This window comes from Cariama cristata, unplaced genomic scaffold (assembly GCF_000690535.1).
Source record: "Cariama cristata isolate BGI_N322 unplaced genomic scaffold, ASM69053v1 scaffold4551, whole genome shotgun sequence".
NCBI lineage: Eukaryota > Metazoa > Chordata > Aves > Cariamiformes > Cariamidae > Cariama > Cariama cristata.
The window spans coordinates 14,606-28,774 of NW_009598540.1; the positions used below are offsets into that span (position 1 = coordinate 14,606).

Here is a 14,169-nt window from a genome sequence, read left to right on the forward strand (position 1 = left end):
GTTTTGTTTTCTTGACAAATAACAAGATCTAAGAACAAGAAGCTTTTGATGGTAGTCCTGTCATTATATAATTAAATCTCCTTGAAAACATAGTCATATACTTAGGCACTCTTTGGTGGTTTTAAAGCAGTATTTATTGAATAAGATGCTTTAAGTATTTTTTTGACTATATGGTCCAATACTGGTTTTAGTAGTACAAGTATTAACAAATGTCTCTCTTTCTGCACAATTTATATAAAAAGATTCCTAGTTTTCTACCTAAAAAGGTTTATAGTTCAAAAAATGTCTCTAATCAACAAGAAATGATAGATCAGATAAATCGCTTAATCTCAGTAGAAGTTTAATCCTGAAAAACAAAGCAATTTAAATTGTAACCACCAATCAGAACAAAAAAACCTCATACAATGTTTTAGTCATTACTGTTGCATATTGGAATGAGGAATGGGAAAGGTAATTACTAGGAGGACCACTGAAAGTTAACCCTTCAAACTAGTAAATGTGATCGCATTTATGTGGAGGAGAAAAAAAACAATCCTCTCTTTAGAGGAAAAAATTCAATCCCTCTTCAGGAATCCAAATGCCGGACTGCATTGTGCCACATTGTGGTTGCCGTTTGCGTCACTGGTCAAACCCTGCCATTTTTTCTTAACAGAGAACAGTTAAGAATCCTTAATATTAACATATTGGACTAGATTCTTCTTTATTCAAGCATTATAATTTGATTTTTATGCTGTCTTTACAACAAGAAACAATCCTGACAATTTACATTTCTTATTATTTGCCTATACATTTTTAATTAAGTGATTTCAGTATAATCAGACTTTACAAATAACTATGTTAGCAAAAGACATGGTAAACTAAAATAGAATGATTGACAGTTTGAACACAAAAATGTTCACTAAGCAATTGTGGCTTATTCATGCCATACAAAATTATAATAGAATAAATATGATAGAAAAGATTGCTCTGAAAGACAGACCTGCAGCAAATATATGTACAAAAGGACCTGAAATTCCACTTTTGTAGTTATCTACCTGCTTGTTTGGAAGAAAGTTATTCTCACTTTTTTGGTTTGAATGGATATGTAAGACATTTTTCTTACTTGTCCATGCAAGTATTAGTAAAAAGTTGGAAAGGGAGCATTCAGATCATCAGTGTTTAGAGTACACTGCTGTTGGCATAAAGTTTAGCCCTCCAAGCTTATCTGAATATCAGTATCTTGGCTCCAGTGGTGTTTTTTTTTTTTTCCCAACAAAACCCATCCCCAAATGACTACAATAACAGCGATAAGAATGTGTTTTAGAGGGATGCACTGATTAGGATGACTGAGTATTCTACTTTGCTGCTCTTCAGGAAAATACATATTAATTATCTCACTAAGGAACAGATGACTTCAAAACTTTTTTTTTTTTTTTTTTATGTGGATCCTGACACTCAGCAGGGCTACAAGAAGATTCAAAGAGAGATCTGAAGAATTTAAAAAGCCTTTTCTTAAAGGTAATACATTACTAACCCTAAAATATATTATAACAAGTTAAACTATGAAGAAAATGAATGCAAATAAAGTATACTATTTCCAGGAACAGTTCAGTTTCACTAAAGTGCAAAACTCCTTTAGTTAGAAGTATTTATACCAGCTAGCTGCGAGGCTGCAGCTACCAGGATTTAACTGCCTTAAAATGCAGGGAACAGCCTAATTTCTTCCTGGGAAGGTAATGAATGCTCATATCTGCTTTTAATAATTATGGTCAGTAGTACTCAGCCTACCACTGGAAGGAACTGAGAGAAGCAGTTGTTCACTGACTAAAAATGCAGAGAGATTGCAAGAATACCATTTCGTATTCTAAGAAAATTTAACTAGGTGCAATTATCTATTTTTATAAAGAGAAAGCAGTTGGTAAAGTTCTGTCAGTTCTGTACATTAACTAAATTTAACAATATAATCAAGTGGGTATTGCGGTATTTTAGTTTTCACGTTACTGTCCCTGTCTGGTAGCTGATACATACACTGATGCATTAAGCCTGAAATTCACAATCAGATTCCTGTGACCGAATCTGAACATGTAAGGATCATGACTGAAACTGCAGTTTGCGTTGGAACATTCACTGCTGTGAAGACACTTTGGGAAGTGAGAATACACAAGATAAATGAAGAATTACAGAAAGAAAAGGAATTCAGACAGAGGTCTGCAGGAAGGTAGGTAAATTGTAGATCTTTAAGTATGTGAAAAGCTAGACCATATATTACTTTTCAGAAGACTATCATTGGTCTTTTCAAACTCATCCGGGGTCTAGTTCTTTAGCCATTACTCCAGCAGAATTCCCACTGGTTAGAATCTAGCAATATGGTCAGGACAGACCAAGAATTGTGTTCTGTCCTAAAAATATTAGCATATATACTAAATCCCCTAAATTCAGATATTAAAATTATCTGCTGAGTGGATATTCTAACTAGCGGAGATTTAATGTGTTATGCTTTCTTCTCAATGGAGGCATTAACAGGTTGCTTGGTCTTCTGTCTGGCCAGCAATTTCATGAAATGTGAAGAAATATAGCATTCTGTTTTGGAACTCTTCCTAATTTGTCAGACGTGTTTGAAATGGAATAACAAATTCAAAAGTTACTAATGGAAAATACAAGCAGAAAGAAAGAGAATTAGCCTGATTTTCATAATTCTTCTTTAAGTCCCCTTTGGAAATCAAGCTAAAAGAATCCCTAGCTGATTGACCTTGTTTGATTGCAGTTGCATTTGGTGGAACTGAAGGCTTTCTTTTTAGGAGACTACTTCAAAATTAATGGCTTTGGAACTTAATTCCACATGACTTTATATTCTGTTGCCCTGCTGCAACATGGTGAAAGTGAAGTTACGTCTTCCTTCTGACTGTAAATTTGAAAACTGTAAAATATAATTTCTGTAAATTACGTCAGCCAAACATTACTTTATGTTCTTATCTTCCCTCAAACTGATAGTATATTTAGTATCTAGGTATAATAAATGTTGTTGACATCCAAAAAGGCTACTGTCTCTTTGTTCCAGAAAATAGAATGGATAGTAATTATTGCCTGTATTCATTGTTGCAGCACTGACAGATCTTTCCCTTGTAGGCTACTACTTGTCTGGGAGGAGAAAGCAGCTTTAGCAAAGCTCAAAGAAAAAGTTATTAATGAAGATGGAAGAGCAATTTTAAGGATAGAGGAAGAAGAATGGAAGGTAGTGTTGGCAGGGATGCATGTTGCTTTGGTTGAAAGACATGTTGCTTGTGTTGAATGACTGATGCATTAGAAAACTACTATTTATGACTTTACACTCACAGTTGTACTATTTTTATTCTATGAAGTACTCGCTGTGTGCTTTGCTAACAACGAATTGAGACACACTGTTGTGAGAATGTAAAAGCAAGCTGATTTTTTTAGTCCTGAATATTAAGCATTACTCTGCAAAAATGTAGCCCAAAGGGCTTTTCTGCATGAGAAACAATTATGTAAATTCTCATTTAACATTAACACACCAGAACTACTGAAGTGTATTAAGGTGAAAACCTGCTGTGTTTAGGTGCACGAAAATATTTCTTACTGTTATTTACTTTCTCTTTCTAAGGCTGAAAATGAGCCAGTAGTTTCCCAGAATACTACTATTCTTGTTTCTAATGCATGGGGAGAAGCGGCTCGCTGTAGAATCAATGACAGAGTGGAAGCTAACAGTCTGTTCTGAGCCACACAGAAATGTAGATGCAAGTTCCTATGAAGCGATGAGAATTAGACCATGTTGAGGCCAGTGAGAGAGTGACAACCACACCCAGCAATACTCTGGTGGTCCATAGGCCAGTGTTCCTTGTTCAGAACTCATAGCGTACAGACATTGTAGTTTTTCTATCCCTTGGCTCTTCTGCTCTCAGCTGCTCACTGTTTTTCTTAACAGAATAGGAAATACAATCTAGATCACCATTTAAATGCAAAAAGCTATTTAGAGCAGTTTCATCCTCAGTTATATTGTTATTGTGGTTTAACCCCAGCCGGTAACTAAGTGCCACGCAGCCACTCTCTCCCCCCCACCCCAGTGGGATGGGGGAGAGAATCAGAAAGGTAAAAGTGAAAAAACTTGTGGGTTAAGATAAAGACAATTTAATAAGCAAAGAAAAAGCTGTGCACACAAGCAAAGCAAAACAAGGAATTCATTCACCACTTCACAGGGGCAGGCAAGTGTTCAGCCATCTCCAGGAAAGCAGGGCTCCATCACACCTAACGGTTACTTGGGAAGACGAACGGCATCACTCCAAACATCCTCCCTTCCTTCTTCTTCCCCCAGCTTTATATGCTGAGCGTGATGCCATATGGTATGGAATATCCCTTGGGTCATCTGTCGCAGCTGTGTCCCCTCCCAACTTCTTGTGCACCCGCAGCCTACTCACTGGTGGGGTGGGGTGAGAGGCAGAAAAGGCCTTGGCGCTGTGCAAGCCCTGCTCAGCAGTAACTAAAACATCCCTTTGTTATCAACAGTGTTTTCAGCAGAAATCCAAAGCATAGCCCCATCCTAGCTACTGTGAAGAAAATTAACTCTGTCCCAATCAAACCCAGCACAATTGGCTTCATTTAAAAAAAAAGAAACAAACAAAAGCAAGTCTGAGGGTTTTCAAGCAATGACAGTATTGCAGATAACTAAATTCTGGGAGCAAAAAGTGGGCAGGTTAAATCTGTGGTCAGAATGAACCACATTGATGGTGTTCATTTCAGGCTGTTACAGTATAGCTTGAGAAGAGGGAAAGATTTCTTTTTTTCCTTTTTTTTTTTTTTTTTAATCACAATACTGTTACTGTTTCAAATAAAACTTCTACCTAAGCCTGTATTCTTGTTGTATACTCACCTGAATTTCTTCTGGTTCATGTTTCTTGTCTTAGACACTACCTTCGTGCTTACTGAAACTAGTGCATCTCCAGGAATGGCAGCTTCATAGAACTGGTTTGCAGAAAATTCCTCAGTTCATTGGAAGATTTCACAATCTTGTTGTTCTGGATCTATCCCGGAACTCAATTGAAAGTGTACCTAAAGAAATTGGTGAGCTGTGCTTTCTTTTATTTTAAGTTGCTTTTCTAAGAAAATTATTCTTACACAAACATGCCATTTTTGTGGACTTTGGCCGTCTAACAATCCTATTAGGTAATCAGAAAACAGACAATTTAAATCTGACAGTGAGATAGAGATCTTAAAACCGTGGATTCCCTATAAATTAAAAAAAATGGCTGGATGGAGGAGATGTCTCTTTATGAAAGCTCCCCATGAGAAAAAAAGCCTTGTAAGCGTAGCAGGTACTAGACATCAGAATGCAGCTAGAAAACTGATACTGGAAAACAGACTTCGTGTTCTGAGTCCACAGCATGAGTAGCCTATGTTCATAAGGGTTGGGGTTTTTTTTGAGTTTTTAGGGGTTTTTTTGGTAGCACTCGACTAGACTAGAGTGCAGTTCTGTACTAGAGAGTCCTGAAGTCCTACTATCCTACTATTTGAATTTCAGTGAATCTTTTTTTTTTTTTTTTGTGAGAACACAGAGCACTCGTATAATAGTATAACACAAAGGATAACATAAACCAAGCAATATTATATTTCTAATAGAATGAATGTGAACATTTATCATTTCTCATTTGTGCTCTCTGCAGGCCAGCTGACTAGCCTCCAAGAGCTGCTTCTCAGTTACAATCGAATAAAGTCTGTTCCTAAGGAAATAAGTAACTGCATCAGTCTGGAAAGATTGGAACTGGCTGTGAACAGGAATATCTGTGATCTTCCTCCTCAGGTTTTGACAGAGTGTTTTGTTTTGTTTAATGCCTGTTTTGAATTTATCCAAAACCAATTATCATTAAACAACGTTGCACTCCATGTTTTCAGATTTGCTTTTATACTCTGATTTCACAACTACTCCACAGAAACACATATGTGAACGATATTTATATGACTAGTCAAACTGAAGCCACATGAGAAGGACATACATATACTGAGTAGTTGAAGAAGCCAATCTTTATTTGTCCAGATGAAAGACTTGGTAGTGCATACAGGACAGTGATACACTTAATGTTACTTTGTTTAGGCTGAAAGGCTTCATTACTTTAGCCCACCAAGGCTCTGACGCCTTAGGACAGAGAAGTTGTTCACTTTTATGGTTGAGAATACGAATTTGTACCATATGCCAGGACACAACTATAAGCATCTTTACCAGAACTGCTAGCTATGAAAATGGTTTGTGTGATTTATACAACTGCCTATGCACAAAGAGTTGAACAAATGTTGTTCTGAGACATTGAAAGAAATGAAGAGAGAATAAAAACTGCTCACCTACTATTGAGCTTTAATTTGGACTGACCTAAATGTGAGACACCTGCATCTCTAAGTATTAGTCTCTTAGATAGAGATGACAAGTATACTTGTTTTAATCTATTTTAAAAAAACAGTAGTGGCAACAGTTGACAGTAATCGGCGCCTTGCAAAATTGAGTGAGTCCAAACAGTAATACCTAACAAGAAATCTTCAAATCAAAATATACACTATTAATCAGAATCCAGAATTTAAAAAATCTATGTGGATACAGATTACATGGTATAATGTAGCGTGATAGCTTTTAAATTAACCGCTCACAGCAAATACATAGTTCTGTCCTTCTGAAACTACAGTGATGTGAACACTATGAAGGTTTGGTTTTATGTACTTGAGTGGCATTCAGTGTTTAGACAGTTGGGCCAGATTTGTAATAGAACATCTTTGCATCACTTGAACATTGTAAAAGCACCTGAAGGCATGATTCACCAAAGGACTTAGGTTTTGCAATACTGAATGATGCTGTTTAATTTTTAGAATGTTTTGCCATAGTAGTAAACTTCACAACATGGAAGGTGTCTAGGTTCACTTACATACAGTCCATGCAATTTGATCCATAAGAATCTAAATATTTGACTAATGAAAAATGGCATATTGCATGGAGTATGAAATACTAAGGACAGCGGTGTCTTTAAAATTCCTTTTCTTCTCAAGGCTTGGGCTGTATCTACGTTGTAGTCATGGCATTCAGCTTTTCAGCAGTTAGGGCACTCACTACCACGTGGGAGATAAAGTTCTTCTGCCTGATCAGTTTCAAACCTACCTACCTTCCAGGTGAGAACTGTAATTGATAGGTAACACCAGGTAATGTAACTCAGAAACCATTCTGTGTACTAACTCCAAAATTGTTTCTTTTTTTCAGTCATCATTATTACAGCACTGCTGTAATGCAACAGCTATACAAACTTGTATTAAATCTCCCTTTCTTTTCAGCTTGCTGATTTAAAGAAGCTTTCACACATAGATTTGTGCATGAATCAGTTTACTACCTTCCCTTCAGCTCTTCTCAACATGCCAAATCTAGAATGGTTAGATATGGGGGGAAATAAACTCCAAGAGCTTCCTGGTGCAATTGACAGGTAAATAAAGCTCAAAGCTCACATCTTAGTCTCAATTCCATTGCATTGAAATTCTAATTATTAAATCCTACTTCAAAAGATTATTTTAATGTTAACCTCACTGCAAACTTAAGATTTATCAGCCCCAATATGATATTTTGGATGAGCTGGAATAATCCACTCACTAAACAATAAATTCAGTATCAACTATCAAGTTAAATATTTCTTGCCAATGACATTTTTGACCAGAGGTTAGGTTGAGAATTGTTGTATTCTTTATGAGATTCCCTTATGTGGCTGTAAAAATGAATCAATTATTTTATATTAATGATTGATAAATTAATTTTCTAAATCTTGATTGATTCTACAAATACTTATTTTACAGAATGGAAAATCTCCACACTTTATGGCTACAAAGGAATGAGATAAACTCTTTGCCAGAAACTATTGGTAATATGAAAAATCTTAGTACTCTTGTTCTTAGCAACAACAAACTCAAAGATATTCCAGCTTGTATGAAGGACATGACAAATCTGAGGTAAGAAAAAGCAACAGAAATATAAATAAAAATACTAGAAGATAAGTTTTAAAACCTCCCTTGAGTTGTCTATCAGAGAGTGATACTAAGGAAGTGGAAAAGAAAAGGCATGTCCACAGTTGTACAGATGGTCACAATACCATATAAATCCACATAATTACACAGATTCACAACAGTTGAGGATCTGATCAAGGTGGTTTTGTGTAGCACAACTCATTTGATGAAGTAAGCTATGATAATTACAGTCCCAAATGAAAAAGGAGACTGTAATACATTTTCTCATTTCGGAAAGGTCCAAATGCCCACTTCTAATTGGCCTTTTATATCAGTCTCTAAGGCCAAGAGATGAAATACGTGACAAGCATAAAAATGGCAAAAAGTAGAACTTGGGCACTGAGAAGTCAAGCATTCAGAATTAAACAAGAAGTATTAGGTATATTGATGAAACTCTCCTGTACTTGATTTGAAAAATAAAAAAGAATGAACGTAAAATTTTAATTGGTAGAATTGGAAAAATGACTGTGACTGAAACTTTCCTGTCATTTGCATTTTCATTGGAATTATTGGATGCTGGCCATTTTAGAGAAAGAATGCTAGTCGAAATAAATCACGTCTAACCCAGTAAGACAATTTCTGCTTTCAGATGTTTTGGAAGAAGCAGCACCTCTTTAAACAAACACATAGAAGCATAGGCCCAGGGATGGACCAAGAAGAGAGGGAGACAGGGCTGGTTATTGCCTTGCAAGGTTGGGAGGACACAGGCATTTGTACTCTTCTCATCCACTCATCTGTTTGTGAAAGGTCAATAAGGCTGACAATGGGGTGAAAATCTGAAGACAAAGCGATGAGGACTGCAATGTTTTCTCCCACCACAATAACTACTGTTATTATAAGGCATCTTAGCTTAGTTTAATTAATATTACTAATATAGTAGTGAGTTTATTATAAGAAAAGGCTTGTTTCATTTTGCTCAAAATACTGTTTGAGGAATCTTAATTCAACTTCAAAAGAGTTGTTCTCTCTCGACAAAACATATTGCAAGAGTAACCTTTTCTGCTGAACTGTCAGATTTGTCAACTTCAGAGACAACCCACTGGAGTTAGAGGTAACACTCCCTCCATGTGAGAATACAGAAGAGGAGGAGCAACAGGAAATGTTCGGCATTGAATTCATGCACATGTATATCCAGGAGTCACTCAAGAAAACAGGTATGGCTGTTTATTAATTCTTATCTCTTGGGAATACAGTGATGAAGGGAAGGATAAACTGGATAAAAGAAAGCTAGGATACATATACAAATGAAACATGAATAATCTCCTTAATAAATTAGTAATGTTTTAAAAAAAAAATAAATCTGTAACCAGATTTTCACTCAAGGTAGGGGTGCTTTTATCAGGAGTTGGCACAGTAGGTCCTCACATGAACAGCATGTATTCTAGCAGGACCTACTGGAACCATGGAATAAATGTGCCTGAGTTACCTACAGCCTGGATAACTGGAAGTTGATGACTGTCTCTTGAACTTGCACTTTAATCAGAGTTTACACAGTGTAGGTCTTCCAGCACTATTTGTCTCATGAAGCTCAACTTTGCCTATTTTTGGATGTTGTCCAGATGGGGACTACTGAAGAATGATATAAGGGAGAGATGCCTGTATTCCCAACATATGGCATGTTTTAGCAATGAAGCATGAACACCTGATAAACAGATGTTTCTCACAACTTGCTTTCCCTGACAGGAAATCCAGTCACCTAAACAGCCCCACAATTTCATTCCATTTCTGAATCACTATGACAAAAATAACGCTGTTAGTAGTCTCAAAGGTAACAGCTTAAAGGTTGCAGTAGGAGACCAAAATAAGCACTTTTGAACAGATATGCAGATGGCTGCTGTTACTTGCAGAGAGAACTTCATTGCAGATATAAAATGTTCTCTCTGATCTTCGTTCTATATATCATGAAGGCTTAAAAAATGACTGAAATGTTCTTGATTTAGAATGGTAAGCCAGCTTTTTTGCTTATCAATATTTCATGAATGAATAATCAAATCAACAAAAATAAACCAAGATGACAGTTTACAAATAAGTTTTCTTCCTTAACAGATTCCCCTAGCAGCATGGGGTGATGAAAGTACCTAGGCCTACTTAAATAATTTAAGAGGAAATATAAAGCTATCCTGAACTTCAAAGTGAAAATCAAGTATGTTAATTTCTCCTATTTTAACCCATTGTCTTTCAGGAAATCTGGAAAGTTGTACTTCTGATCCTTCTCCTATCATAAACGCTAACGAATCAAGAATGTAACTGTGAATGGAAGAAAATATCAAGTACACTTTTTCCTAGCAAAGAGGGGTACAACAGGTTTCAAATATTCTTAAGGATTTTATTTTTCCACTTACGAGAATTGGTTGGCATATTTGTAATTACCAGTGAAACTGGGAAATATAAGACCTTTTCCTCATACAGGAAAGACTAAACCAGTTTTTTTGTAAGCGATGAATTAGCTTTTTTAAAAAATCCAGATAAGTTTTACATTTTTTTTTCCGTACCAATTCCAAATCTATCTCCTGTCATGTAGTTGGCTCTGGTATCAAAGATGGACTTGGGACAGCTGTCAACAGGACATTCTCCAAGGACACAGCAGCCTCTGTATAATACTGTAATGCAGCCTTGTATCCTCGTCGTCGTAAATATTCAATCCGGCCATGATCAATCAGCAGTTTACAGAGGCAACCTATCTCCTTTCGTTCTTCAACAGTAAGTATCCTAGTTCCATGAAAAGGAGGAAAAGAACAAACAACATCTGTCAGAAGAATAGTTTTGTTAATTAACATTAGTAGTTAAGCTTAGTAAAACTCTTGAAATCACTGTAAGTTTATTTCAATTTAGGCAAGCATGACTGTTTAAATATTTTGAAATGTGTGTCCATGAAAATTGTCTTTTTAAAGTAGAATATTTCTATAAATTTAATAATTAAAATGTTTCTGTAAAATTACTTATTTTGAGGACCCAAAACAATTTCATATACCACTATACATAATTTTGCTTTTCTGCAGGAGTCCATTTGCTGGAAAAAAATTACATACCCTTGTAAAGTATCAGAACCACTCTCTGTCTTGCTGAATGTTTGCTTATGCTCTTCTGTGTCATTAGTTTGATCTTCACTGTCTTCGCTTGTAGAGGCCTTGGTTGTAGTTTCTCGCATGCCACAAGTGGCCCAGCTACTCATTCTCTGAAAATAATTAAACTCTACTGGTCCAAGTCCTACTGATCTAAAGAACTCTCTGCCTACATAATGTGTCCAGTCACACTTGTGATGGCAACACAGTGCAATAACAATTCCAGCTACAGGCTTACAGTCTTCTTTGTTACTTTCATTATCAGCAGAACTGTTAGAAGCCACCTCTGTCTTATCAGTCCTAGAGCGTTTTGGTGCAGGCTCTTCATTTTCTCTATCACAGCAAGTTGTGTAACTTTCAACCAAGCATCTCAAAGCAAGATCTGGGAAGAAACAGACATACCACCCCCCCAAAAAAAAGAGTGATGAACACCATGCCGTTATTTATACAGGCTGTATCATGGTTGAGAATGTACTTCCCACAAAGGAGAATAAAAGTATACATCACAAACTAAGCCAAAAAGCAATTTTAAGGGTAACTAAAAATTACAAGCATGCTTTGAAAACATGAAAACCCTAAATGCTAAATTGATTTTATGAGACCTTTGGAGCTACTGAGGGCTTATCCTCTTGAATGTTTGTTCTACACAAGTGAATTTGAAATACTTTGGTTAACAAACTGGCATATTGTAGGAGATCTCCTCCCTGAAAAACATGCAAGTATTTGCTCTAAAAATTTGGTATCTAGGACACAATCTATTTAAGATGAACATGTACTTCTTAAATGTTTGTAACTGAGTCATCTTTCTAACAGTACCTATATAGATGTCATATTTGAGATGTCTTTCTCTACTTAGTAGACATATAACATTAGAAAAAGCATATTACTAAAATTATCTGGACAGAAATACATTCTTCTTATTTGTTTGCTTAGGATACATATTTAGACAGCCATTACAAATTTAGAAAGAAAAATATTTCAGAGGAGAGGCGATGGTGTTAAAAAAAAGATACTTTCAATAGCGTACAAATACATGACCCATGCCACCACACACTATTTGTTCTACTCAATAAAAAATAAGCAAGGTTTTACTTCTGTCTAAAGTAGCCTTGCATCTATTATCCAGTTACTATTGCACTGAAGTCAATAGATATTTAGAATATAATTGCTACATTCACCAACAAAGGGTTAGAAGGCAAAAAAAAAGCTTAAAAGGACAGTTTGGAAGATCAGTCCATTCAGATTGTAAGATCTGATATCCTAACTTTCTGCAGTTAACACATACATAAATCATACCTGTCGCAGCACCACACAAATGCTTCCCCATTCCTACCACTGGTGTTTTTTTCTTCTCCAAAATAGGTACCTTATCTGGAGGGGAAAAAAAAAAAAAAAAGAAAGTAAGTCCACAGCCCCTGAACCTCTATTATTATTATAGTTGGGGCAATATTTTTTCTGGATAATGTAATTTCAGCACACTTAGAAAAATAACTGTTTACCACTACTAAAAATACAGTGCTCTGTACATACAGTTATAAGCTATTCAAAGGAAGTTTATTTTTCAAAAACAAATGAAGCAAATTGGATGCTGTGGCTGAGCAGCATAGTTAACCATTTCAGCCTTTCTATATTGCCTGTGAAGTGTAAATACAACATTAATGCATCTCCTGATGACAGGTGTTCACACATTCTGTACTATTGATATGCACAGCATACCAACAATATGCATGACTTGCTTCATTCTGCACACCTATAACAACAATGAAAAGGTGTTTAATCCTGCAAGTTCTAAAAAAACCTTTAAAATGTTTTTGTTTTGGTACTTCTCACCTATAATGATGTCCTGTAAGTGTGTAAAAAGCAGAAAATTTTCTATCTCCATTTAATATATATGTACGTGTATATATGTATATAGACACACCACTGATGTGTCCAAGCAACCACTGAGAATAATCTTTAAAACCAAGTACATTTAAGCATGCTACATAGATGTAGTCTTGAACTCCAGTATTAAAAATATAAAATTAAGCCTCTATTTCAGAATTACGCAAGCCAAGAAGGAACTTACTTAAACATAAATGTTGAATATCAACTTGAAGCCTTTCAAATACAGAATCTCTCCTTTTATGTTTTCCATCCACCTGTGTAAACAAAACAAGATCATTAAGTAGGACTGGCCACTTTGCTCCAGGTATTAATGCCGAACTTTTTTCCTGTCAAGTCAACATGTGCCACATTTCCAACATTATACACCAGGATTTTTTTCTAATAAATTTGCTATTGGCGAAGTATAGAATGTAGGTAATCACACTTCTAAAACTTAAAATTGAAATGCTTTATGTTATTTTTGAATATAAAAAGCAAATACTAACAGCTTCAATGACACCAGTTTAAAAACTATACCCTGCTAATGTGACAATATCCTCTCTTACCTTGAATCTTGTAGCTGCCCTTTCCACAAGCAAAAACTGAGTATCTTCAACATTCTGTAAAGCAACATCAACCCAATGAGACAGCTTTCCTCGCCCAGCTCCAAACTCAACAAAACATCTTCCTGGACCAAGTAAATGTAATTTTTCCATATTACCTAAAATAGAAGCCTACAAACATCGAAAGATTATTTACGAACCAAGCAAATATATACCCTCTGTATTGTAATGCCTGATATAAAAATTATTACTTCACAAAACTGCAGAAGACTTCTTCAAGTCTTCCCTTTCATGAGGGGTTAGGGAAAAGATCTTGTGTGTACAGAGGAAAGGGATTATAAATTCTGGCTAGTCAGCATCACCTTGCCCTCCTTCTACTGTTCACAAAACTCTAACCAGAAGTTTTTGGAATGGATTTTTGGGATCAGGTACACATTATAAAGTTCTCTGCTGATTCTTGAAGTAGCCACCCACAATACAGGTACTGTACTGGATTTTCGGTGAAGCATCAGTGCCTGCAGAGCCCGCCCTCTCTGCTGCAGTTACACATTTTGTAATACTTGGGAAAACAGAGCATGGGAAGAAAGTACAGGAAACAGGCATTTTTAAATTTTTCTTCCAAAACTTTCTATTTTGCTACAGTATGCAATCCATCTCCCTTAAAA

General features: G+C 35.8%; 2 protein-coding genes across 2 annotated transcripts in view; one reads left to right on the forward strand and one right to left on the reverse strand.

Annotated features, from left to right (window-relative positions):
• Positions 1–2,072: 2,072 nt before the first annotated feature.
• LRRC39 (leucine rich repeat containing 39) lies at positions 2,073–11,293 on the forward strand. The gene is made up of 9 exons (XM_009709326.1): positions 2,073–2,185; positions 3,106–3,211; positions 4,896–5,052; positions 5,652–5,788; positions 7,297–7,442; positions 7,807–7,959; positions 9,028–9,167; positions 10,196–10,262; positions 11,137–11,293. The coding sequence occupies exons 1-8, from the start codon at positions 2,073–2,075 to the stop codon at positions 10,258–10,260; spliced, it is 1,017 nt and encodes a 338-aa protein (XP_009707628.1). The 3' UTR covers positions 10,261–10,262; positions 11,137–11,293.
• TRMT13 (tRNA methyltransferase 13 homolog (S. cerevisiae)) overlaps positions 10,503–14,169 on the reverse strand; it is a gene marked incomplete at its 5' end in the record, with an annotated part of 6,526 nt that continues 2,859 nt past the window's right edge. The window contains 5 exons of the mRNA XM_009709328.1: positions 10,503–10,722; positions 11,043–11,457; positions 12,372–12,446; positions 13,144–13,216; positions 13,508–13,675. Of these exons, the coding sequence (XP_009707630.1) occupies positions 10,527–10,722; positions 11,043–11,457; positions 12,372–12,446; positions 13,144–13,216; positions 13,508–13,675 (927 nt within the window). The remainder of the gene's footprint in view (positions 10,723–11,042; positions 11,458–12,371; positions 12,447–13,143; positions 13,217–13,507; positions 13,676–14,169) is intronic.